At 42.4% G+C, this 26865-nt stretch overlaps 2 protein-coding genes across 8 annotated transcripts in view; both read left to right on the forward strand.

Moving 5' to 3' along the window:
* si:dkey-151g10.3 (serine/threonine-protein kinase WNK3) overlaps positions 1 to 16093 on the forward strand; it is a 37232-nt gene extending 21139 nt beyond the window's left edge. The window contains exons 6-25 of one of the 6 annotated variants that reach the window (XM_034538113.1): positions 23 to 111; positions 240 to 459; positions 686 to 1001; positions 1118 to 1233; positions 1356 to 1553; positions 2094 to 5381; positions 5676 to 5719; positions 6006 to 6141; positions 6248 to 6364; positions 6461 to 6562; positions 6646 to 6694; positions 6808 to 6960; positions 7068 to 9178; positions 9355 to 9601; positions 11280 to 11365; positions 11462 to 11799; positions 12040 to 12275; positions 12359 to 12451; positions 12535 to 12698; positions 13003 to 16093. In XM_034538113.1, coding sequence (XP_034394004.1) covers positions 23 to 111; positions 240 to 459; positions 686 to 1001; positions 1118 to 1233; positions 1356 to 1553; positions 2094 to 5381; positions 5676 to 5719; positions 6006 to 6141; positions 6248 to 6364; positions 6461 to 6562; positions 6646 to 6694; positions 6808 to 6960; positions 7068 to 9178; positions 9355 to 9601; positions 11280 to 11365; positions 11462 to 11799; positions 12040 to 12275; positions 12359 to 12451; positions 12535 to 12698; positions 13003 to 13560 — 8661 coding nt within the window. In that variant the 3' untranslated portion in view covers positions 13561 to 16093. Of the gene's footprint in view, positions 1 to 22; positions 112 to 239; positions 460 to 685; positions 1002 to 1117; positions 1234 to 1355; positions 1563 to 2093; positions 5382 to 5675; positions 5720 to 6005; positions 6142 to 6247; positions 6365 to 6460; positions 6563 to 6645; positions 6695 to 6807; positions 6961 to 7067; positions 9179 to 9354; positions 9602 to 11279; positions 11366 to 11461; positions 11800 to 12039; positions 12276 to 12358; positions 12452 to 12534; positions 12699 to 13002 lie in introns of those variants that run through there. The other 5 variants (XM_034538114.1, XM_034538115.1, XR_004609778.1 and 2 more) reach the window with 5 other exon arrangements.
* A 674-nt stretch (positions 16094 to 16767) lies between these two features.
* phf8 (PHD finger protein 8) lies at positions 16768 to 26855 on the forward strand. Of its 2 annotated transcripts, none has more exons than XM_034538118.1 (22): positions 16768 to 17086; positions 17717 to 18064; positions 18261 to 18346; positions 18456 to 18582; positions 18785 to 18945; positions 19073 to 19214; positions 19423 to 19609; positions 19735 to 19897; positions 20061 to 20148; positions 20637 to 20743; positions 20849 to 20940; positions 21906 to 21995; positions 22141 to 22422; positions 22551 to 22633; positions 22730 to 22899; positions 23119 to 23204; positions 23722 to 23843; positions 24170 to 24495; positions 24613 to 24708; positions 24799 to 24908; positions 25024 to 25384; positions 25475 to 26855. In XM_034538118.1, the coding sequence occupies exons 2-22, from the start codon at positions 17967 to 17969 to the stop codon at positions 25561 to 25563; spliced, it is 3066 nt and encodes a 1021-aa protein (XP_034394009.1). In that variant the 5' UTR covers positions 16768 to 17086; positions 17717 to 17966; the 3' UTR covers positions 25564 to 26855. The 2 variants fall into 2 exon arrangements, with proteins under 2 accessions (XP_034394009.1, XP_034394010.1); XM_034538119.1 differs by having other exon boundaries at positions 16768 to 16974.
* Positions 26856 to 26865: the final 10 nt, after the last annotated feature.

Here is a 26865-nt window from a genome sequence, read left to right on the forward strand (position 1 = left end):
CCTAATAATATTTTTTTTGCAGGGTATAAAGCCAGCCAGCTTTGATAAAGTGACTGATCCAGAAATCAAAGAGATCATAGAAGCCTGCATTCGTCAGAACAAGAGTCAGAGGTAAGCAGGTTTTACTTTAATTACATAACATACTACATTGTCTCATGCTGAATTTGTGATCGGGATCATACAATATGCTGATGCCTGTTTCATCATCCCTGCTCCTTTTGTTGCCTCTCCCTTGACAGACTTTCCGTCCGAGACCTCCTGAACCATGCATTCTTTGGGGAGGACACCGGGGTCCGGGTGGAGTTGGCAGAGGAGGACACAGGCACCCAGGACTGTCTGGCTCTCCGTATTTGGGTTGAAGAGCCCAAGAAGCTTAAGGGGAAGCACAAAGACAACGAGGCCATCGAGTTCAGCTATGACCTGGAGAATGATAGCGCTGAGGAAGTGGCTCTAGAGATGGTGAGATACAGGTTCAATTTATGCCAGAGTAGTAGAAAATGGGATTCATGTGAGTGTCCAGTGTGGGATAAGGTGGACCTGAAAAAGGCTTTGATGTTTAAAAACTTGCAGGAAGGTAATGAGGGAAATCCCTAACTTATCAACCATTTCAAGGTACCTCCTGCTGACCTAGATTCCCTCTGCCTTCCTCTAGTCATTAATATCTCTCTCTCTCTCTCTCTCTCAGGTGAAGTCAGGATTCTTCCATGAGAGTGATGCCAAGGTGGTGGGAAAATCCATCCGGGACCGTGTAAATCTGATCAAAAAGTCACGTGAGCGTCAACAGCAGCAGCTCTTCCAGCAGCAAGGCTTTGAAGAAAAAAGAGACCCCACTCTCACCTCCTCCACCTTTTCTCATCCATCCTGCCCATCCTCACTGGGGCCAGGGGCAGCTGGACAGACTAGAGGAGAAGGAGGAGGGCAGGAATCTGAGGAGCTGCCTGAAGTGGACCAGCATGTCAGGCAGCAACATATTTTCAGTGGAACAAACCTGAGTCTGCCAGGTAGAGTATGCCTCTTAATTATATAATTCATATAACAGTATTTTGTAAGAGAGGTACGCTATGAGTTAATACGTTTTTACATTCCTTCTTTTTTTAAATTGTTTTTCACTTTGAAGGTGAGAGCATTGAGTCTGCCAGCTGTGAATCTTATGCAAGTGGACAGAGCCAGTTGTATTCTCAACAAGGGGAATCATACACCCACTCTCAGAATACTCTCCCCCCTACGGCATCTGTACGTCTATACCTTGTTTTCTTCACGTTCACAATTCACACCAAACTGATAAATTGATCACTGTTTGAAATATTGGTTTTGATAAATCAACATTGTTTATTAACAATTGTATTGCTCTTCAGAGTACTGGCGCATTGACTCATCCTCAAATGCTCCCACTTGGTGGGAGTGGAAGTGTTCCAAATGTGCCTATTGGTCAGAGCGTTAGTATGTCCAGCATGTCCGTAGGCCAAAGTGGAGGGGGCCCTGTTGGTCAGGCATATCTTCAGCCCAGTACCATGGTTCCACAGGCCTCAAGTATCCCTCAACAATATTTTCAGGTGAAAATGGTGATGAAACTAATTTGTATTAAAATGAAACCCATATACTGTATTTATACTGTGGCTAAAACATGTATTATTATTCTCAATGGATGTAAAGCTATGGTTCCACTACTTAATCACATTTTGGGCTCTTTAACCTTTAATACCTATTTACCTAACCACAAATCATCCTCTAAATGCTCTGAGATTGACCATCTGATTGTATGTTGTACAGGGTTTCCCCCAGGGGATTACTTAGTTGGTAATATGTAATGGTCAAATTACCTCTCAATTAAACATACTTTATAGACTTGCCATGTGCAATTAATGTTTTATTTTATTAAATTGTACTACATTTTTTGTAAAATAGCTTTGCAGTCTGTATTTCAGGTGAGTTAACCTACCTGCGCTATAAACCCCTGTGGGAAACCTTGTTGTATAACATTAATTGTGTAATTTATCCTCCTTGCCAAAGCTAATTCTTACCTAATTTTTTCACCACTTTCTTTTCCCTCTTCTTTCAACACCAATCATCACTCTGTCATTATCACTGAGTAGTCTCAAACATTCCCATCAGATTCATTTCAAACTGCCACCCCCCATGGGTCAATGGCCCCCTCACTGTCATACATACCTCCTGTTTGCCCACAAGCACCCATTAATGTTCTCACTACATCCATATCAGTCAATGATCCTGCTGGACTAGGGGGGACCATTGTGCCCCTCGCTCATCAGACCCAACCCCCTGCCACACCCATGCAGCTCACTGACATCATTCCCCAGGCAGCACCCCAGCAAACACAGCCTGTCATGATCCCTCAGCAGACTATTGTCCAACAACAACAGATAGAGATGGATCCCCAGAACACCACCTTTCAGCAGCAGCCGCAGCAGCCGCAGCAGCAAATGGAGGCCCAGGCCGCTCTGCTCAAACAACAACAAGTTAATGCGACTCAGCCACCAACGGAACATCATCCACAGAGCCTTTCAGCTATAGCTGTCCAGAAACAACAACATGAGCCTCAGCAGCAGATCTATGTACAGCAACCTGTTCCACCTGTTCACACAACTCCTCAGCAGCAAGTTGTACCTACCCACACAGGGATGGAGCAGCGAGCTATGCCATTGCCACAGCAGGGGGAGCAGCCTCAGACTTACAAACAACAACCAACAGGAGATCCTCGTGAACAGACCATGATACAACCAGAACTACAACAACAGTTTCAGCAAATTCTGTTACAACAGCATCAAGCTTTACTGCTCGAGCAACATCAGACATTCGTCCAGCAACAGCTTGATCAGCAGCAACAAAAAACCCTGCTTCAACAGCAGCAACAACAACAGTCCCAACTACAACAACAACAACTGGAGCAGCAGCAAGCACTTACACACAAGCAATTGTTTGATCAACAACAGCAGCAATCTCTTATTCAACAGCAACAAGAGAAGCAGCAGCAACAGCAAGGTCTTGTACAACAGCAACCACAACAAGCACTTTTACAACATCAGTCAGAGCAGCAGCAACAGCAGCCTCCTTCACAGCAAAATCAGCATAATCCATTTTACCAACAAATTGGACAACACCAAAGTGGAATACAAACAGAACCAGAGAAGCAACAACAAAGTGGACAACAGCAGCAACAACTTGTATTACAGCCGCAACCCCAGCAGACTCAACAGCAAGCGGAACAATTGCCTCAGCAAGCCTTACTCCGACAAATGGAACAACAACAGCAGCAAGCGCTAATACAACAGCATCTGCAACAGCAAGCTTTTTTACAACAGCATCAGCTACAACAGAAAGCCCAGCTCCAGCAACAGCAACATGAGCAGCAACAAGTGCAACTGAAACAGCAGATAGAGCAGCAGCAGCAAGCCCTGTTGCAACAACAGTTTGAGCAACAGTGTCAGCAACAAGTCCTGTTACAACAACAACAAGCAGAGAGATTGCAGCAACAGGTTTTGATACAGCATCAGATTCAAGAGCAGCAGCAACAAGCAGCCATTATTCAACTTCAGCAAACTGAGACGCAAGAAGCTGTCCCTATTCCACAAAGTAACAGTAAGCAGCAGTTTGAGCAGCAACCAATTGATGTGCAGCACACGTGCATCCCAAAACGAAACGTCGCCCAGTTTACAACTCATACCGCTCTCACTCAGCAGCAAGTGATGGAGCAACAGCAGCAAGCAGCATTGAGTCAGCAGCAGCAAGCATTTGTTGCCCAGCCGCAGCATCAGATCTCTATAAGGGAACCTCATATGCCAGCCGGCACTGAGCTGATTCAGCACCAAACTCAAAGATTATCACAGTCCCAGGTCCCCATGGCCATTCAGACTACGCACATCCCTGTTCAGACGTCTGCTGTTGTCCCAGCTCAAGTCCTTACCCAGCCAGGACAAAGTGAGAACCAGAACCAGTGCCCAGTCCAATTTATAGCCCAATCCACAGGCCAAGCAGCTCAGGCTATGGTTGAGGCCCAAGTATCTTCTCCTGCGGCAGTGATCCAGCAACCGACTCTCGTCAACCAGACCCAGCAAATTCCTCGACAGACTAATTACCCAGGACCTGCCACACTCACACAGGTAACTGCTCCGCCATTAACCCAGACTCAGCCACCACATGGTCAGGGCCCAACTGTGGACATTCAGATGATGGGTCAGCAAAACCAAGCTACAGTCCAGCCTCCAGCTGCATTTACCTCAATTCCCAGTCAAATCCAACATGAGACTCTTCAGCAAAAGGCTCAAATGCCAGGACTCATGCAGACCCAGCTCCAGCAACAAACTCAAGGCCAGTCACCTAGCCAGATGCATGCTCAGGCTACTGCTGGTCTTCTGACCCCTCAGTATGTCTCTCAGCCTACCCACCAAGCCATGCCATATGTACAACAAGATACAGCTCATATTACACAACAGCAGCAGCAACAAGAGCCAGTTCTACAGTTTCATCAGATGATTATGTCTCCTGGCTTAGCTGAAGGTGTTGGAACAACAACCGATTGTCTCAATTCTGTAGATGACCCTGCAAAGTTTGTTGCAATTCCCCATCCTGTGCCTCAGGCGGGACATGGCTATGTTCAAGGCCAAACAACAATACATCCAGTTGTTCAGCAGCACCCCCCAGGAGGCTCTGCTGGCCCTTCAGTCGTTCAGTCCATCTCCCAGCCTCCTATGCCTCAGTCTGCTGTGCAATACCAGCAACAGCTACAGAACCAACCATTAGCTCCACCTCCTGCACAGGCCCAGTTACTTGCACAGCCCATCCAAACTCCCATCGAGCAACCCCTTCCTATGAAGCAAAATTTGATTGCCCTTGACGAGGGTCAGCTGCCATCACAGTTTCCACCTGCTGCACATCTGATGACCCCTCCTTCTGCACAGACAGTGGCAGGTGCCCCTCCGTCTCTGCAGCACCAAGCCAAGCAGATGCTGCCAGCTCACACACATTCACAAACCAGCATTCAGGGCCAAACAAACTCCCAAATGCAGACACATGCTCAGATACAGGCTCATTCTCACACTGAGACACCTATAGCTGAACAGCCTGTGCTACCCCATGCTGTCTTTCCTGCACAACAAACACCTCTCAGCCCGTCTCATACCTCATGTCCCCCAACATCATTACCATTTCTCCCATTCCTACCATCCCACTATCCCGCTACTTTCCCTGTGCCAGAGCTGCCTACATCTCCGCCAGCGGCCCAGGTAACTTTACCAGGGCAGGCCGACTATATACCCACCTCCCATCCACCTGTCACTGCTCTACAACTGCTTGACTCTAATGCCCCCAAACTACCCCAAGCCTCGCTGCAAGACTGTGACCTTTCCTTGCTGGGCATTGCTCAGGTACAGGAAGAGTGAAAGTTTGCTGTATTAATTGTTAATGTGTTGACATTCTGGTAGAATGATTGAGAGTACTGCTATCTAATTATATGAAAAGGCTTTAACTTTGTCTTTTTAATTTAAAGTGTTAAATGTTAAAACATCAGTATATTCATAGAACAGTATATTTGTTATTAAATGCAATATCCATTATTACATTATAGATTTACTTGCATCTGATGTTGCTAATGTTTTTTTGTTTGTTCTTTTGTTCTTTATATCTGTGTACTTTGTGCCTGTTTTCATGTTACTCTTCAGGATGGTCCGTACCTGTCAAGTACAGAACGTCATTCTTCATTAGGGTATGTCTGATATCGTTACTGTCTGATGTTAACTCTTTCTCGATTATTCTCGTTGCATGTCCAATCACTCACTATGTTTATTTGTCATCATACACACTATATGAGTACTGATAAGGAGAGGTTCTGAAAGCTTTCATTTGAAAGCAGCTTAAAAGGGCAAACTAATTTATGTTTGTTTTTTGTGTTATAAATGCACAGTATGCTGTTAATAAATCTATGTATTACATATACACATTTCCAGAGCCTTACAGACAATGCAGTTACACTACTACTTTATCACCCACAGGTCTGTTCCAGCTAATGGAGAAGAAACATTTCAGCTCTTAGCCAATGGGAAGTTTGAGAAATTAAAGACTCAAAGGACAGCTTCCTCTCAGAGGCCTGAGAAAATGTCACATCAGTTTCAACTGAGCATGCTCCAGGTGAAAAAACTGCAACAAATAACCCCCTATATTGCTAAATCACGTGTACAAAGAGATTTGTTGAAAATGACAACTATATCATGTACATTTGTGCTGTCCCCCCTAGGTGTCAGGCAGTGGGGACAATATGGTGGAATGCCAGTTGGAAACCCATACCAACAAAATGGTGACATTTAAGTTTGACATTGAAGGGGATGCCCCAGAGGACATAGCAGACTACATGGTAGACTGCTCATGTATTACCATGGTCTGAATTACTTTTAAAAAGTAGTCAATCTATGCATTAATAAATGCTGTTTGGTTAACATTTTGTTTTTAGGTGGAGGAGGACTTTGTCCTTGATGTAGAGAAAGAGAAATTTGTTGAAGATCTTAGAGCCATAGTTAAGAAAGCTCACGAAATTCTTCAAACACATTCACAGGTATATTGAGTTCTATATTTCCATCTATCACCTTCTCTCCTCTCTCATTTTTCAATGGATTTGAATCTTTATGTCTTTATTAGACTGGATCAACGGACCAGTTACATGTGAGCACTTCCACTAGCTCTTCAGGTTAGTAATAAATATATTGTTTCTTTGTCACATAAAAGTGTGATTACAGTATGCGAAAATGCTTTACGTTTTATAACTTGTTATGTGTTGTAAAATGTCTTTATGATTTTCAGTGGAGTCAGTGCCCCATTCCTCTCCAGTGGGACGCTGGCGCTTCTTTATTAACCAAACCATCCGCCATAGAGACTCTCTGTCGAGTCAGGGAGCAGGCACGCCACCCCCCACTGCAGAGAGCAGGATACCACAGTCTCCTAAAACAGAAAGAGGTGAGCTCTACCGATATCACTTGGCGATGTCAATGCTGAGGCTTATTAATATGACTGACATGACAGCATAACAGAAACTAACAATGTGTTCCTCTCTGCGGCTGTAGAAAGTGAAGGATCCCAGAGTCTGGAGTCCTTGACGGGCATGGCCTTTCCCCCCCGCCTCCCTCTTTCTGCCACCTCCCCTCCCGTCTCAATTGTCTCAGCCCCTGCCTCCATTGTCCGCTCAGCTATCTCTGCTCAAACTCCTCACACCACTGTCTCTGAAAGCATCTCTGCACCCGCCTCCACTCTCAAGGCCTCTGTCCCTGTCACTGCTTCAGGTGGTCTTGAACTGCCAGTCCTCACCTCAGCTTCTGTTGACCAAATGCACACTGTTCCCTCATCAATAGCAATACCTGCTGCTGCTAATTTCCCCACCTTGTCCACTGCTCCTAATGTTGTGTTTCCCACACCCACCACCATTCTCCCTGATGTCATCACACCTCCTGGAAGCAGTGGTTGCTCCTCTGTAGGTCAAAGTATGGGGGATACAGTGACAATTGCTCCAAGGTCGTCAACCTCTTTTCATTCCCCATCTATTAGTGCTGCAGTGACCTCTTCTGCAGTTAGCACACTTAGCATGGAGCAGCAGCAGACTCTCTCTCAGATGGACAAACCAGCCTCACAACAATCGAAACTACCGCAGACACAACTACAGCCTGCATTACAGCAACAGGTACCTGTAGTTCAACAGCAACTGCAGGCAATGCAGCTGGAACAACAGGCACAACAGATACAGCGGGAAACACCACAGCAATCACAACATCAAGTGTACCAAGAACAAATTCAGCTGCAGCAGGAACGAGCACTGCAACAGTCTCTCCAGCAGTTACAACATCAGCAGCTAATGCAACAACAAATACCACTTCAACAACAGATGACTGAGGTGCAGATGTTTTCTCAGACAGGTCATGCAGAGTTGTTACAACAGTCTGCGCCTCTTCAGTCGTTTCTGCCACCAATGTCCCAACAGCAGACCCAACAATCCATTCTTCAACATCAAACACCACAGTATACCCCACAGTTGCTGCAGCAGCCTCAGTTACAACAGATACCACAGCAGGTTATAGCACCCCAAGCAGCTGTAGTGCCTCAACATCAGGCCCATATTGATCAGCAGCAGCAGCAACAGTTAAGCTTGCAACATACAATACACTTACAGCAACAGCAAATGGTGCAGCAGCAGTTACAGCAGCAACACCATCAGCTGTTTATGGATGCTGTTGCTTTAACACCAGATCAGAGCCAAATGCTGCCCCTGTCAATTAGTCAACAGTTTCTTCAACAACAGGCACAGCTAAGTGTTAACCCTGTACCGCAACAGCAGATTCCACAACAAACCCAGAACCCTGCTGAGCTGGTACAACAACATCTACAGTCACAGAAACAGCTGCAACACTCTGAGCAGCAACAAGAGACGGTTATAGCCATGGACACACCCCAGAAACAGCAGCAGTTTCCGCTGCAGAAGCAGTCCTCTTTACAGATATCTGAGTCAGAAATGTCCATGGGAGAGACAAGTTTCACAGAGGACACATGCAGTTACTCTAACCCTTTTCACCCTTCCTCTGACTCCTCGCTGCCCCCTCTCCATCTGGGCACCGCTGAAGCCCCCGTACCCGCTCTCTCCCTCACAATGACACCATCCCCTGCTCAGCCTTCCTCTGTGGCCGAGTCGGACAGTGAAGGCCCTCCCAAAATTGAATTTGTAGATAACCGCATAAAGACTCTGGATGAAAAGCTGAGGAACTTGTTATATCAGGAGTATAGTAGCGGGGCAGCCCCGGCCGGGGGAGCTGCCTCTGGCCCTACATCAGCTGCCTCCACATCAGCAGGAGGAGACGAGTCATCTGAATCACAGTCGCTCCACCACTTGTCTTTTCCCCCACCTGCCTCCTCTTCAGATACCTCCCCTCACTCATCTTCCTCCTCTTCCTCCCCCACCACCTCCCGCTCCTCTTCTACCTCCCCTGACCCAGAGAGAGATGGCGCAGGAGGGAAAGCTTCCTCGGAACTGCCCAGCTTTGCGGAGATGGGCCCTGTGGAACAACAGCCTTGCCCATCTCTCCCCTCCTCCTCTGCCTCGTCCACCACGCCTACCTCTCTCCTGCCTTCCAATCAGGATGAATCGGCTGGGCCCCAGCGTCCACTTGTACCAGAAGAACCAACCATTCTTGTGAGATTACATTTTAGAATTTTTTTCATAAATGTTCTCTTTCATTGTACTGAATTGACATTATTTTACTAGTTTATATCCCAGTGTATTGCCGTTTTATTTGTTAAGGTTAAATATTTGTGTCTCTCCGTTTTGAACAACTCCATGCCCATTTTTAATTGTCTTAACTGTTCTAGGCTGTACCCCCACACTCTGATACCAGTACCACTGGAGACGCATCATGGCCCCCCAATCAGCACCCGATCCCCCTCCGGCATGGACACCAGAAGCTCAATGCAGGAGGTGGATATTTTGGCCTAAACCTGACATGTCCTAGTATCAGAAATCCTGTTAGCAAGAAATCCTGGACTCGCAAATTCAAAAACTGGGCATGCAAACTGCGCCACTCCGCCAGCTTGTTCAAGAAGCCCAGAGTCCAGCAAGGTAGCGTCCTCTTAGAGAGAGAGAGCGAAAGAGAGAGAATGGGTTGTTGAGGCATGGACTTAAATCTAATATCTAATACTAGTTTAACATAGTAATATAACCTTCTTAACCATCAGGAATTAATATCTGTTAATGTCAAAGAATGTTAATGTTTATAGCTAAATAATCTTGTTTTTGTTTATTGTAATGTGATAATATTCTCCATGTAGTGTAACTGTTGACATCACAACATACATTATTGTTTTGTTTTCGTTGTTTCTTTTCTTAATTCCTTTTTACTTAATTTAAATTTCTTGGCAGTCTTTCCTTTTGCATGGGTTGCTCACCCTGGGGCGAGAACAGAGGAGAGTAGACGAGGGTTGAAGAATGGCAGAGTGTAGGACGAGGTTGGCATCAGACATCTGATGCCCATCTCAGTGCAGATGAGCTCTGGAGTAAAGCCCAGCAGTGCCTGTGACCGTGACATACCCCTTCATATGACCCCCCCCCCTTTTTTTCACAAAATCCGTAAGCTCAGCCTGCAGCAACCATCTCACCTCCACCTGCCGGCTCAGTGTAGACTGCAACATGCAACTCACGACACAAATAAGAGATGCTAAGCTGCTAAACTGATATTATGTACTCAGTTCAGAACATATATACACTCCTACATTGCTACATGAGACTATACTGTATCCCATAGTTATAGTTGATGCATTCATGAAGATGACTTTCTCAATTAAAGAAAAGAAAATATTGAGATTATGATACATGTCCTAAGTTCTAGTATATATTGTGCATATTACCCAGGGTTTATGAGTTACGATTGTGCATGGGTAGGCTTTTCATACAGCTAAGGTTTATCACACTCTTCACTTTTCAAGTATTTCAGCCATCTTGCATGTGTTTGTGTTTCAATGTTTAATATGTTCAGTTGTAGCTTAGATCCTTTGCTACAAGTTCACCTGCATGACCTTGTATGTTATGTTCTACCTAAGTGACTAATAATGGATTGTTATCTGTAAATAACACCTACATCAAGCTGCATATTTATATGTTGATCTCAAATGATGCAGTCATTATCCATGTACATACGTAGTAATCCCAAATATCAAACACTGAACATTATCACTGTGGATCTTAGCACAGATCTCTAAGTGATATTGGGCTTTGTTGTCTGGTATATGAGAGGGAATATGGTGAGAATGAGAGAGTGGATGTGTGGGTGGGTGGGGGTACACTGTTGTAAACATTCAACTGCCATTTCACAATGTGTTTTCTTTTAATTTAATGACCTACTATAATTTTGTTTTTAATGAAACAAGCATTTACCACCCCTTCCCACACGCCCATTACATATATCTCTTAAGCATATTTTTTGTATATTGTTTTGTTGTTAATAGCTTAGAAAATGACGGCCACACAACTCAACATATAATGATACATTTCATATACCTGCATGCAAGTCATTTAAGTCACAACGTTGATGATGTGTGACATTGATGGGTGTTTTTTAACACTGTGCCTTTGTGTTCGTGCCCCACGTATCCATGTGCATCTGTCTCTGTCATATACATTTGTCTGTGTCTATTTGTGTGTGTGTGTCTACCTTGTCATGTATGTGCTCTTTATACTTGTGTCTCTGTGTTCCTGTCTCTGGGTCTCCCCTTTTTGTTTTTCATCGCTGTCTCTTTATCAGATGGAAGTTCCAGCAGTCAGACACTTAGAGAGGAGAAGGAGGCACCACAGTCAAATCCACCTCATTCACACAAAGGACGATTTCAGGTAGGAGCCAAATTACTGATTTTATCTTTGCCACTCAATTAGTCTGAACAGTCATTGCAGTCTGGACAGGCAGAGTAATGTGTCCTCTGCCATCAGGTGACTCCAGTGACCCAATCCTCCTCCCCGAAGGCTGTGCCATCAGGCCATGGTAGCACTCACAGGAAAGTGGGCCGCTTCTCTGTAACCCAGGCTGAGACTAAGAAAGAGGACAGACAGCCTGACAGCTCCCCGGTGTCTCCTAATTTGGAGAGGGAGAGGAGGAGATCTCGGATAAAGGACGGAGAAAAAGATGAAAGTAAGAGGACCCCAGCAATGGCTCACCTGCCTCGTGGTCATGGACACAGCCACTCACCCCTGGGCAGCAGCGATGATGATGATGAGTGTGAGCTGGAGGATGAAGACCTGAGAAAAGAACTACACAAGCTCAGAAAGAAGTCAGTGAAGGGAAAGATCATTATTTCAGAGTTCACACGATATGTGTCTATCCATTAATTAATTAATGTCTCCATTGGTTGTTGTGTCTTGCCTTTATAAGCAATGTTTAAACTCTTTCTACCCTTTTTTGTTTTGCATATTTATTGTTATTATTTTTGTTCTATCTTCATCTTCAGTTCATGATTTTACTCAACCTTTCACCACCTGCTGCTCTGTGTTTTGCATCTCTTCCTCTGCAGGCACATCAAAGAGGTGGTATCCCTTCAGTCCCACCAGAACAGAGAGCTGCAGGAGCTGTACAGTCAGCTTCGTTCCCTCAAAGACCAACGGTATAGTCTGCCTGTCTCTTTGTCCCGAACAACTCCTCTTCCCATGGGACCACCTGTCATGTCTCCTCGAAGGCCCAGGCCAGCCAAAATCAAACTCCGGCCCCGCCCTCACTCTCACATGGATAACAACGGAGTTACACACTCTGGTACACACTTTTATGAATGATTTCACTTCCTATTCTTTTGTTGCTTGCTTTCTGTTTGAATGTTTCTTGTATCTCCCGTCTAGGGATTCAGCAGCCAAGTTTCTCAGGTGGTGAACAGAGTAGACTGCTTCTATACTGCAACCCAGAGCACTGCACTTCACTGCCTGCTAAAAGAGGTACAGTTTATCATCAATATATAAGGACAACACAGAATTTTGTGACAATCAGTGTTATGATACGTGACCTCCTTTTTCCACAGATCATAGTCCTCTTATAAAAAGCACATTCACAGATGAACTGCACAAACTCGTTGATAATTGGACGAAGGATACGGTGGGCCCCGCTCCGCCCAAGCCTTCGCTGAATCAAATTAAGCAGATTCAGCAGGTGCAGGAGTTGGGAGGCTGGAGTCAGCCGACTGAGGTAGGACTATGTAATATGCTTTCATTTTTAATACCATATGAAAATAACCTTTAATATATGGTCAGAGGGATTGTTAATGTGTTATCATAAATGCAGTGGATAAAGTTTTGCCTTTTGCAAAACACTGGCTCTTTCTTACGAAATATGTATTTATCATAAAAGAAGCCAGACACCATTTAGTTGGTTCTAATGTGGAGGAGCAAAATAGTTTTGGGCAGAAATATACATATATTTGTTCCGAGGGCCAACACATTATTATTGTGCTGTAATATTCCCTCAATACTCATTACTATATTCCATACAGGTGGCTCCACCAGGTTGGTTTCCAGTGGCACCACTGAACCCCCAGGCACCCCCAACATCTTCCAGCTTGCCTGTGGCAGCCCATTCCCAATACACAGGTGGAGGAAGCCTGTCCACCCTACACTCTCCGGGACCACCACCTCAAACGCACATGGCTCAAGTTCCACAGGTGCAGCAAAGTTTACACCTCCATCAGTCTCTCCCTCTCCAGCAGATGACCTATCAGCAGTCCTCACTCTGCCAGCAGATACCGCAGCCCCGAATGCAAACACCCATACAGTCCCAATCGCTGTCACAGACTGAACCCATCACCCAACTGCCCCATTCACCACCTCAAGGCCAACCACTGCTGCCTTCCCAAATGCCCACATCTCCAGTGTCCACGGCCAGTGGCACAACTGCACCTACAGATGGCATTGCTGCTATCGGGGGGGCATTTTGTTCCTGTTCCTCACCCTCTTCAACCTCTTCCTCCTCTTGCTCTACTGCTGCTCTACCTTCCAGTGCCAAAATTCACCCAACACCCCCCACCTCTACACTTCCTCTGGGACAGAAATGAAACCAAGGTGAAGAGTGATGTCAATATAAAGGTCCAAGAGATGGAAATACTAAGTGGATCAGAACGTAAAGCAGATCCCTTTGGAGTGCTTGTTCTGTGTATGCATGAGAGAGTTGAGACTGCAATGAATATGTGAATTCCAGTGTACTTTTGGATGAGATGGGGAGTGAATGTAAGAGATGATAGATTATAGTGTGGACAGACAGGGGGGTAACATGGAACACAGCGGCTGGTGTTTATGAATCATGATATGTTTGTGTGTTGAGATGTATACATTCTTAAATGTATGACTGTGTGTTTATGAGTGTGAGTGTTTATGGAGTATCCGAGTACATATCCCATATGTCCTTTTACAGAAATTAACATTCATGTTTATGTTTTCAAATTTACTCAATCTCTCCCTAAGCAGAGATAATAAGGACACAAGTTTTGACAGTGTGTTTAATTTGTCAATGCTTACAGTAAAAGGACTAACAATTTTAAAAGTGCAATTAGTAATGGTCATCTAAATTGATCAGCGTGTATTGTATGGATTTTTCTGTAAGGCATAACATATTTTTGTAGAAGCACAGTGAAAAACCAGATTCATAGAGGATCTTCTCATAACCATGACATGAAACTGTAGGCCGACAGCACAAGGCGTTTCAATGGGCAATGAAAAGATCCACACCACGTTAGTCGAGAAAGGTAAAGTTGTCTGGCTGCCATCATTACCACATTGCGACCAACCACACTGTTGCAGTGTTGTTCACTGGTACAGCATGTGCTTCATTTTTATTCTTTTATGTTTAACAGTTGTAACATACTGAGTGATGTGATATCAATTAATGATATGATGGTTAATTTAAATATGCCATCTGTGTTCAGTGCATACCTGGATACACTCAGCCCAAGCAGGCATGACCTTATGATTAACTTGCCAGACTGCAAACTGCTTGCACTTACTGTATATTCATGAATCTTACATTTACTATTTGCAGCCTACTGAGATAATTCCTCAGTCTTGAGTAAATGTGCTTTCGGTGCATTTGACATGTTTGCTTCCAGTTTGAGCTCTGCAATCAAGGTGTCATGCTAAGGAAGAAGATGAAAAATTAAAAAAACTGCCACGTCACTATTGTCTGGGGAGACCATATGGGTTACACCCATATTGCTTTTTGAAATGACTGCATTTTTTTGTGGGTGTGTGAGTGTATATTTTTTCTGTGTGACAAAGCTTTGAGATAATCGCATGGTATCAAATTGCATCCCTGTTTCTTTCATTCAAAGCGGCCTCTCAAATGTCATTGTACCCAACCTAAAATGTGTAATGTTTTGGGCTTGTTTCCTCAAAAAACATAAACCAGTGAGAGGTAAGGCCATATACTAGAGGTAAGCTTGACGTCCAACATCGTTGTCAGAACCTCACTTGCCTATTTGCCAACTTTGTTTCGCGCTGGACAAATTCCTTGTTTCAATTGTGAACTATTTAGTCTTTGACCATAGGCTGTCAGTGTGAATGCATAACTGTGGGCCATAATTGTGCTTTATGCACACTGCAAAAGGTTTACTCAAGTCAGAAATGTCCCATTCCTCTATTTCTAAACACTTCATTTGTAGATGCAGCGATACAGAGTATTATATCAGCAGTGGATATAGTGCTGTACATTTTATTTGGTTATCAGTGCGATTAGCCAAACACACATTTGGCCAACAACGGTCAGGCGTTAATACACTTTTTTGGCATAATAAGTAGCTTGCAGCCAAAGCCGCATTTGTGTTTTATTAATGATAAAGAGACTGTGCTACTGAAAACAGCATATTGTTCTGGTTATTGCCTACATGTGAGTGAAACCCATTTAAAACATGAATGGTTAAGGAGGAAGAGTTTCTGCTAAAGGGTACGGTTGTTCAGAAACGGCATAATCTAGAATATGACACAATTCTTCTGTATTTTTCAAGACAACCCACATTGTCACAGAGATGTAGTTTATTATTAGTGCAGGTGAGATTCTGTGCTGTCATGTCTGATACTAACATGTTGACTGCAAACTACAGCTTAATGATCATGATTCATGACGTGCAGCTGGCTTTGTCCTTGAAGTGTTACCAAAATGTTATCTAAAAGATAAAGATTATTTTTGTATTTTGAAATGGGGTTGTACAAATTGTAAAATTGTGTTTTCTTTATTATAAATCTAGAAAACACTGGTTTTCATCTATGTTTACATGGGAATTCCCTATCTTGATATACCTCTCTGAGTTCTGACAGGCCAGGGTCATATAAGAATATAGTCAGAGAAGTTTTGGTTATTTTGACATCTTATTCCAGTTTTTAACCATGACAACCTGGGAGATACATAACATACTTACATACGTCTTCCTATTAGGCTGCAGGTCAGATTTAATTCACACACAAATTAATGCAACACACATAGGGAGTCCCACAATGGCATGACTGAGAACCAATGATAAAAGGACATTTGGGCAGAGTAACCTCTAAAAATAAATAAAGTATGTTGTTGGTGATATAGCCTCTGTAAATTGCAACTAATTCAACTGTTGATTTTATTTATGTTTTGTAACTAATCAAAATAAATGATGTAAAACATCAAAGTAAAATGGTGTGTGGAATTTTTTTTAGATTTAGCTTGACAAAACCGGATACTCCTCCAAACTGCAATTACTTCATTTATTTCCATTGTGGTTAATGTTGTTCAATCAATTCATCCTCAGCACAACAAGATGGAGACAGCCGTACAACGTTCAAAGACACACGCCAAAATCCCACATGCCACATCCCAACACAACTATTAGGTGGCACATCAGACTTCATCACAAAGCAAAGGCAGAGACATTTTACATTACTTTAATTTTCAAATACCCCAAAATATTAAATGTTTTTATTAATGTAAATGGGGTATAAAGTTAAATAATTACATTATGCAAAAATACAGGAGGACTGACACCTTCAAAGTTTCTGTACTGACGGGAAAGAAATCCTGGGATGAAAATTAAGTTAAGATCACGTGCATTTCTGAATGTACTTGTGTTGAACAATTAGTACGTTTACTGACATGTTCAACATTACTATTACTCATACAGCGTTTTGTTACAGGTTACTGAACATCTATGGCAGCCTATTCGACGTGTGCCTGCAACTTTGTTGCCGCATAAACGTTGCACAACGTTTTTTCCTGAATGCAACTCCACATTTACGGTCTGCAACTTTATTGTTCTCTCAATAACAGACAGCGACGAACGACCGTCTGACGCTGCAACCTTTGAAATGGCGTTGATGTAGTTCAATACGCTGTTGTTTTGTAGTTATTGTGCTCGTTTCGGTTGCTTCATATTTAAGTTTTATTGTCACGGGTGAACTTCTGGACCTGGCCTCTATATTTGGGCATTACGGAATTCATAAACAAAAATGTGGTAAAGCAAATTGTTTATAGTTTACGTTGCATAATAAGGCCGCAGCTACCCCCAAGCTCGCGTAGGGATTACAACGGCTTTTGTAAGCTTGGCCTGCCGCAGCTAGACTTCGGTGAGTTGCGAGCGTTAAATATCGATTAAGATAACTAACGACACGTCTTTGTTTGGCTTAAATTCATTGGCTCTGGTGGGCGCATGCAGCGTTTCCTTCGTCTTGAAAAGCTAAATGAAGTGCACCAGCTATGTTCTTTTAAAAGTGAACACATTCCCACTCGCTTAGTTTAACTAACCTACATCGGTAGCTGATTGGAAGCTAACGTTAGCTGCTAGAGCTAACGGCTACCGTTAGCTTCCTAGCGAAACAACATTCACAGCGTGTTTACAAACATAGCCAACGTTACAACGTGAATTGGCTGCTTTTAACGAGCGTTAGTTAATAGACGCAACATGTTTCTAATACAGGAGAGAAATAAGATAAGTGTTACCTCTTCTATAATAATGTACCGTTATATAAAGAATGTAGAATAGTGCTACCATTATAATTATTGTTATCCGACCCAGACGACTTATTTCGTCAGTTAAGCTAAGTTGACTGAGCATCTCAGGTGGCAGGAGTACCTACTGTGTTTCTCTGTGCTTACATTACGCACCAGTGAGCTTTCAATGTAAGTTAGTTGTGTTATTGAAGTGTCTTATGGAAAGCTATTACATATTTTGTTTCCCTTTTGTTACATTTCAACAGGTTTCCAAGTGAATCTCGGTGGACATGCGTTAGGAGAATCTGGAAGTGAAGTCAACTAGCTACATCAATAACATAACCATTGCTAACGTTTCATAATTGATAAATAATTGATAGTAGTTTGTTTAGTAGTCCCTCCCACCAGAGTTAGATTTTGACATTGGTTTCCCCCCCCCACCCACACACACACACACACACACACACACACACACACACACACACACACACACACACACACACACACACTCTCAATATGGCATCTGTGCCAGTCTACTGCTTGTGTCGCCTGCCATATGATGTTACACGCTTCATGATCGAGTGTGACATTTGTCAAGACTGGTTCCATGGAAGGTAGGTCACTTTCAGATTAAACACTGCGTTGATCATATTGTCCCTGTGCAGCGAAATACAATGTTGAGTCGATGATGTAGTTATATCTGTTGTCTTAGTTAGTTATTGTGGTATAGCCAGTATTTGACCCATCACAGTTTATTCAGTTATCCTTTCTACATGTTCTTTGTTTGATACAATAATGTTTTCTGTGTAGCTGTGTTGGAGTTGAGGAGGACAAAGCAGCTGAGATTGACCTGTATCACTGCCCCAACTGCCAGGTCACCCATGGGCCATCTGTCAGTAAGTTACCATTTTTTTAGTGTACCTTTCTTAAATTGTTATGATCTTATTGGTTAACTTTTATATAAAAACATGCTTTGATCAGTTTTATCTGTCTCTCCTTTCCTAGTGCGCAAACGTCGGGGAGGCAATAAGCAGACAGATGGTGCTGCTGCTCGAGCAAGAGATCCAAGTAGGCCTGTTAAGACGGGCAGCTCTCAGTTCGTTAGGGAGCTACGGAGCCGCACCTTCCCAGGGTTAGTCTCCTGCAAAGGTCAAGAGTTTGTTATTCACAAGTTTAAACATTAATTTGTATCCTTATCCTCTGTTTCTGCTCTTATGTTGAATGGAGAGCCGATGTCGACCTTTAACATAATTGTTAAGCACTCTGTTTTGAATATTTACTCCCAGTGATCACAATCAAAACTTGTGCATATGTCTGTTTGTTTTCTATGACAGTGCGGATGAAGTTTTGCTAAAGCCGTCTGGTGCTCAGCTGACAGTGGAGTTTCTGGAAGAGCATTCATTCAGTGTTCCTGTTATGGTGCTGAGGCGTGATGGCCTAGGCATGACCCTTCCTCCAGCATCATTTAGCGTCAGCGATGTAGAGCACTACATCGGTAAAGTTTTTACTACTTAATTCAAATCCATAGATCTGCACTGATTTAAGACAATATTTTGAGGCTTATGTGTGTTTGGGACATTCACATTTGTTTTCTCAAACTTTTTCTTTTTCTTTCTTTGCAGGTTCGGATAAACAGATTGACGTGATTGATGTGTCTCGCCAATGTGACCTGAAGATGCGGTTAGGAGACTTTGTTGAATACTACAACAGCCCCAACAGAGACAAAGTGCTCAATGTCATCAGCCTGGAGTTTTCTGAGACCAGGTACACAAAGATATACACTTTACTGTCCGTTCAGTTTGCCATTATGATGCAGTGTCTTGTTGTTTGGGTGTAATGTTTACTTCTCTATCTAATCAGTTGCTCTAACAAAGTGGTAATTAATTGTTCAAGTGAAGTTGTGTTGTTACAGGTTAGAGTTGGGTTGAAGTTGCGTTTTAAAGACTAAAGATAATTGCTGGACTTGTTTAAGGCTCTCGAACCTGGTGGAGACTCCAAAGATTGTGAGGAAACTATCGTGGGTGGAAAACCTCTGGCCTGAAGAGTCTGTGTTTGAACGCCCTAATGTGCAGAAGTACTGTCTAATGGGAGTGAAAGACAGCTACACAGATTTCCACATTGACTTTGGAGGCACATCAGTATGGTACCATGTCCTGAGGGTGAGAAGGAACATTATTTCAGTCCTGTTTGGGAAGTTTTAGTTGCATTGATGGAACAACTATTTACATTTTTTTTTAAAGTAATTGTTTTTTGTTTTTAAGATCTTGTCTCTGTGTTTATTCAGGGCGAGAAAATCTTCTACCTAATTTCCCCCACTGCAGCCAACTTGGCACTTTTTGAGCGGTGGAGTTCCTCATCTAATCAGAATGAGATGTTTTTTGGAGACCAAGTGGATATGTGTTACAAGTGCTCTCTTAAACAAGGAAACACCATGTTCATACCAACAGGTGAGCCATAATGCTTCCGTTTGTTTTGTTAGTCTTGCTCAAGGACACTTCAACATGCAACTATGGGGAGAGCGGGGATTGAACCGGTTTTAATATAGTTGTGATAGTCAATGAAGTCTGACTCAAATATTGTTTCCATTTTTGTCATTTGTTTTTCTTCCAGGTTGGATTCATGCTGTGCTGACTCCAGTGGACTGCCTGGCCTTCGGAGGAAACTTCTTGCATAGTCTCAACATTGATATGCAGCTTCGGTAAGTTTCCTCAGCACTGTTTCCATGCCAAGTCCATGTAATCTTATTGTGGCCTTTTTTTAATTAAATGTTCTTTTGATGTTATTGACAATCTCACTAGTCTATAAGAGCAAGAAATAGAGGGTGAGAAATTAAATTGAAACTAAATGTTACTTGCTAATTGTTTCAATGCAGTTACACACTTTAGAGCAGAACATTAACCAGGAAAAACCCATTTGGCAGATCCCTGCTGCACTGGAGACAGACAATTGCCATTTTGGTGTTGTCTGCCACAAGCCCCCACATTATACTTTAATTTGTCTGATTTTTATGAATATTCCGATAAATTCAAACATGAATGTTCCAAAGGAACTTTTCGCCCTGAACAACTGTTGTTGAGTGTTTATCCTCACTTCTAGTTCATAAGGCTATTACTATTGCTAAACCCACAAGTTTGTGGCAATAACCACTAATATCTGGCTTTTCCTGTGCGGTGTTTCCGTTTTTAGGGCATATGAAATAGAGAAGAGATTGAGCACAGCAGACTTGTTCCGTTTTCCCAACTTTGAGACTGTGTGCTGGTATGTTGGAAAGCACCTTCTTGATACCTTCAGAGGTGAGGGAGTTCAATTAATTTGTATAACATCTATTTCATGGGAACCGATTGAGTTGCCTGTATGTCATTATGATATTATTAACCCTGTGCTATACTGTCTCACAGGTTTGAGAGAAAACCGCAGACATCCTGCCACTTACTTGGTTCACGGAGCTAAGGCCTTGAACAATGCCTTCCGCATCTGGACCCGTAAAGAGGTTGGCAAAATCGTATTTTATCTTTTCCTTTTTGAATATCACTCTTTCCTCGATTCCCTCTTTTTTTCATTACTCAATTTAATAATAATATAATAATAATAATGTACACTTTATTGATCCCAAAGTGGGGAAATTCTTCTCTGCATTTAACCCATCCTTAGTTATTAAGTAAGGAGCAGTGGGCTGCAGTGAAGCGTCCAGGGAGCAACTGGGGGTTCAGTGTCTTGCTCAAGGACACTTCGACATGCAACTATGGGGAGAGCGGGGATCGAACCCATAGTTCATAGCTCACTCCCCATGAGCTACAGTCGACCTAAAAAAAATGGTTTTCCTCCATAACTAATTGTGAAATAAGCGTGCTCAAATTATTTTTTATTTGGTATCAGACTGCATGCAAGCGCCGACATTATCATTACATAAAATCATCTTTATGTTAATAATTACATAAAAGTATTAGATTTGAAATCATCTCAAAAGTCAACATTAAATACGTTATTGCCATTTTGGTAAATACACTAATTTTTCTGGCTGACAATAAGAACATTATTACCACGCTCATATCTGTCCGTTAAATATGAAACTACAGCTAGCAGCAGAAATAATTCCTACCTAAAGCTCACAGATTTGTTTGTTGTTTGTTTTTACAGAAATGATTTGTTATGGTTTTACAGGGGGTTATGTGTCTGACTGTTTTGAGACCCCAGGACACAATCCAGCTATAATGTGTTTAATTAGTGGTCTTTGGAGGTTTTGGGAGGCAGATTTCATTACCATGTCTCCAGCACTAGCTGTTTCATGTCTCCAGTCTTAGTGCTAAGCTAACCAGCTGTTGGCTGTAGCTTCAGCGAATGGATATAATAATGATATTGAACTTCATTAAAAATGTCTTGTTTTGTGCACCATAATATTAGATTTAAATGCAAAATATTGTGTAAATTGAATTACCGTTGTCTTCCTACACTCAGGCTTTAGCAGATCATGAAGTGGAGATTCCAGAAACCATAAATACTCAGACACTGGTGAAGGACCTGGCCAAAGAGATTCGTCTGGTTGAGGTGAGTGTACGAATAATTTAAAGTTTGTGCATGTTTTTAGTTTAGATTTTTGTGAATATGTTTATATATGTTGTGAATACTATTATAACATTTTAGCTTTTACTCACTAGACGGTTCTCTCTCTCTCTCTCTCTCTCGACATCAGGACATCTTCCAGCAAAACATTGGCCGCACTGGACCTCAGTTTCCTGGTTCTCCAATCTCTAAAGCTCCCCTGACCACCTCTCAGAATTCAGGACGCCCTCCTGGAAAAAAGAAAGGACCCAAGCCCAAGGAGATGATGGGGGGTCTCGGGCCTCCAGGAACTAAGAAGAAGGGTCAGAAGGGGCTACTTAAGGCAGAAGCAGGAGAACTTGACCTCATTGAGATCCACACAAAACATACACTCAAAAAATGTCAACATGGAAAGTCCAAAAATAAGAACAAGGTAGGGCATTTGCAGACAGAAAGAATTCATGAAAAATTCATGAAGGCAATGGGAATGCTTATCCAGCATTTATTTTGTTTGTGTGCTTCATCCTCATATTTTCTGATAATTTATATCTGTTTTTCTAGCTGGAGTTGCCTTTAGATGAGTTTGAAGGGAAGCTAAAGAAAAGCAAACTGAAACTTGTGCTGACCAATGGAAAACTCCACGGGTAAGCTTTGCAGTCATTTGGTGTGTTTCTATTACTTTTGTGAACTTATGGTCTTCTAAAGGGTTTGTTTCGAACCTGCTGATCCATTGGTTTTAGTAAGAAGATCGGCAGCAGTAATGGTGCAGGAAGGGCAGGAAAGTATAAACACCTTGCCATGGAGGGATCTAGTCTGTCTGACTTGGAATCCGAGGATGAGCTGCAGATTGACGAAACCCCTCCTCCACGACGTAAGCCTGCAGGACCTAACAAGAAAAAGAAACTTAGTGGTGAGAATTAGACTTTCAACAAGAGTTTTGTGAATGCTTAAATGAATGTTGAAGGGGCATATGTCTTTTTGTATTTCTTTACCCACCAGTAAAGTTTGAGAGATCAGTATAGCATTTAAACACTTGGAGTGTTTGCTAGATGTAGAACCTAATATTAAGTAGGATGGTTTAAAAGCTACCTTGCTACTGTTACCTAACCTTGTTAAAATTGGCTTTCAGGTCTTCCGAGGAAGCTGCCCAGAGCCAAACCCTGCTCTGACCCCAATCGCATCAGGGAGCCAGGAGAGGTAGACTTCGACATTGAGGTGAGGTTTTTATGGATACACCAATCAGGTATTCTGTAGCAAGTTGTGAATGCCATTGTTTAGCTGTAGTAGCCAGTATCAATAAATCAGTCAGTCTTAATGACAAAAAAAATTATTGACGTCACGCATGCCATTGCAGGATACAACTCTAATGAATCTGTGATTATGACTACATTGTGGCTTTGAGTTTACATTTGTTATGCATTTCATACCAAACATACCAGGTTATACTTCCAAGCTCAGCATCTAGCAGGTCACAGCTCATCACAAATGATGTTGTCGTTAGCTTATATTTACTTTACATTTATGTTTTCATTGAGTCAACATATTCTCTGTCCTAAAGTGGACTGCATAATTAATAACTCGGTTATACACTGTAGAATTGTGACAGGAATGAAAGAGTATTCACACGTTTTTTCCCGTCTGTTTGTTTATTATGACGCATGTCGTGCATCCACCAGAACTTTACAGTACTGGTGTAATACTAACAATAGCATGTTTATGCATGTGGCTTCAGGAGGATTACACCACAGATGAAGAAGCACTAGCCGCCCACGGGGTAAAGGGTGGCGCAGGGGGAATTCTGGACTTATTGAAGGCCAGCAAGCAAGTGGCAGGCTTGGACTCCGCAACACTCAGGTTAGGGCTCCTTGATCACAAGGGATTCTTTCATTGTTTTTATTGAACACTAAAATTCAGGAAGAGTCTGTGATGATATTTTAGAAGTTTTTTGGTGTTTGATGCAATATATTTGAAGCACACTTTCCTAACTTTTGGATACCTGCGACAAGAACAATGCATTTGAAATATAAGCTGGAATAAATGTCTCACTGTGTTGTTGCAAGAATCCAATAACCTTTGAAACTTGCATAGTTCACATATTTCCAATGTCTCTGACACTTTGGTATGTTTAGGAGGTTATTTTTGAGATCCTGAGTGATTGCTCAACTCTTTCCTTCTCTCAGTGAGGAAGCCCCAGCCTCTCCCAGTACTCGTGATGCCATACAGGGTATGCTGTCCATGGCCAACCCCCCTTCCTCGTCCTCATCTTCCTCCTCTTCATCTCCCCTATCCATTTCTGGAGGCCTGACAGAGGGATTAGGGGTGGTCAAGGAAAAGGGTGGCAGGGCAGTATGGGTGACTGGAGGGGTCAAAAAGACTCCTGAGAAGAAACCTGTCATTCAGCGTCCTGGGAAACGGCCAATTAAACGGCCAGCCCGTCACCTTAGTGACGAGGACAGTCCAGATGAGCAAGAGACTCTGGGAACCTGTTTTAAAGATTCAGACTATGGTGAGCGAACAATACACTCAATGACTAAAACCTGCTGCCGTACAAATCAGTTAGTCAGAGCACTAAAGTTTTTATTGGTCAAGCTGATGTTTAATTATGATAATTTCTTTCTTTCAGTTTACCCGTCCTTGGAGTCTGATGAGGAGGACCGTGCTAACAAGGCTAAGATGAAGCGGAAGAAAAACTGGGATGATACACCTTGGAGCCCGAAAGGTACCTAGCTTGAACATATTGGCAATATGGAACATAGTGCCTTTTAGCTCTCTGAGAGTTGCTCTCTTAAGAATGTATTTTCATTTATAGCCAGGGTGATGCCTACCCTACCTAAACAGGATCGACCAGCCAGGGAAGGGGCTAGAGTCGCAGCTGTAGAAACTGGCCTTGCCGCAGCTGCTGCCAAGCTGGCACAACAAGTGAGTTGGGAAACAAAGCTTAGTCTTAGAAGTATGTGCCTAGTGAATAATGTGGAGTAGAGGCACCGTGCAATAAAATAAGATTACTTTTGATTCTTTTTTTATTATGAACCAGGAGCAGCAAAAGCCTGCAAGAAGAAAGTACACCAAAAAGCAGCGTCCTCCAGCTCCTGTAGCCCCTCCTCCCCCTGTTCAGACTGAGCCAGCCCCACCCTCACCACCACCTGCTCCAGAGACTGCAGCAGACTTGAGCCCAGACAGGAGGATGGATTATTACTCTGCAAGTCTGTTGGACCATGAATACACTGCAGGGCCAGGACCATTTGGCCCTGGAGGCCCAAGAGGCAGTGGAGCTATGGCCCCTGGTGTATTCCTCACTTCACGCCGGCCTTCACTTTCTCCACAGAACAGCAGCTCTCACTCTGGTACATCCCCTGCAGGTTTAACCAGCCAGAGCACAACAGGAGTTGTTCAAGGTAAGCATAAATGTAAAGCATTAACAACACAATGTCATATCTCTGACGGCATATTTTCTCATGTATTTTCCCCTTTCACTTTTAATTTAGGGAAGCGTCCAAAGAAAGGACTTGCGACTGCAAAACAGAGACTTGGAAAGATTCTGAAAATTCATCGTAACGGCAAACTTCTCTTGTGAGAGATGTTGGGAAAATGTCTGAAAACTTAAAAGTGGGAATGAAGAAAAAGGCTTTAGTGAAGTAGCTCTTAAAGAAATAGAGATAGTGATCTATATTTTGTACTCTATATAAATGTTTACTGTTTTCAGCTGTTATTGAACCTCACTATAGCTTGTCTTGTACACCATTTACTCTGCCCATTTATCCATATCTGTTCAAATGTGTTTCAAAGGCATATGTGTGACTTAAAACATATGGTAAGTACTTCTTTATGGTCATATACCATTTGACGTTTGCAATCGGAAATTGTGAGGCACATTTTAAAATGTAGGTGGACATGCATTCAACTAGTGTGATCAATTTACAAAACTCAATTGTTTCTTTTATTTAGTTTTTTTTTTTTTGTGGTTCTACTTACGTGAAGACCTTACTGTCCATCATACATTTCAAAAAGGGAAGGGAAAAACAATGCATTTTATGGTCTGGTCAAATGTAATGTCCTTTTGTACCTCTTTAAAACATGTGTTTCCTATGATGATTACAGGATCCTAATCTCGACACAAATTAAACAGTTGTGCAAAAATTCAGTGTATGCAAAGCAGCACCCAAAATGCAACATGCATAAGTTATTTTTCAGGGATTTGTCATGAAGTGTGTGTACAACTCCTTTTCCTCCATAAACTGTAGCTCTACACATGACGTTATAAGCACTCAACTGATGCCAAGAGTAACATCATACAGCTCTATTTATTGTTATTATATTTATTTTAACAAGGCAGCCTTTTGCCATCTCTCAGCTTGTTTCAACATGGTATACTTTACCACTTCATCGTCTTGGTCCCTACTTTAATTATTTTCAACCACTTAATAACTGTACAAAAATTGTTTTCATTGCTTTTCTTTTTTTTTTTACAGTTGTCATTGTAAATATTTGTAATATTTGTAATTTATATAGCTACATTGGAAGAGCAGAACAATTTTATGCGATGAAGAGACATAATTTGTGCCCCAAGTTTTGGAAGCATTCTTGGGCCAGTTGTGGATCTTTACACAGAATGCGCTGGTTCTAAAATGTCAGCAGAAGTGTAGATTTAACTGTGTGAAGGTGCAGGACTTGAGTTGATATGTAAATATATGTTGTAATTTAAGTTCTTTTATAGTTCAAAACATTTTAAATCTTTCTTAACATAACTTGTACATGATACATTGCTCTATTTAGAAAATATCTGAAATAGTTTTTTTTTATATTTGTACGCAGTAATTGTCTTGCTGCTTAGTTTGTCATGTTGTCTTGTCAGTGTAATAGTGAAAATGTTCTGAAA

Source organism: Cyclopterus lumpus, chromosome 7, assembly GCF_009769545.1.
Source record: "Cyclopterus lumpus isolate fCycLum1 chromosome 7, fCycLum1.pri, whole genome shotgun sequence".
In the NCBI taxonomy this organism is placed as follows: Eukaryota; Metazoa; Chordata; class Actinopteri; order Perciformes; family Cyclopteridae; genus Cyclopterus; species Cyclopterus lumpus.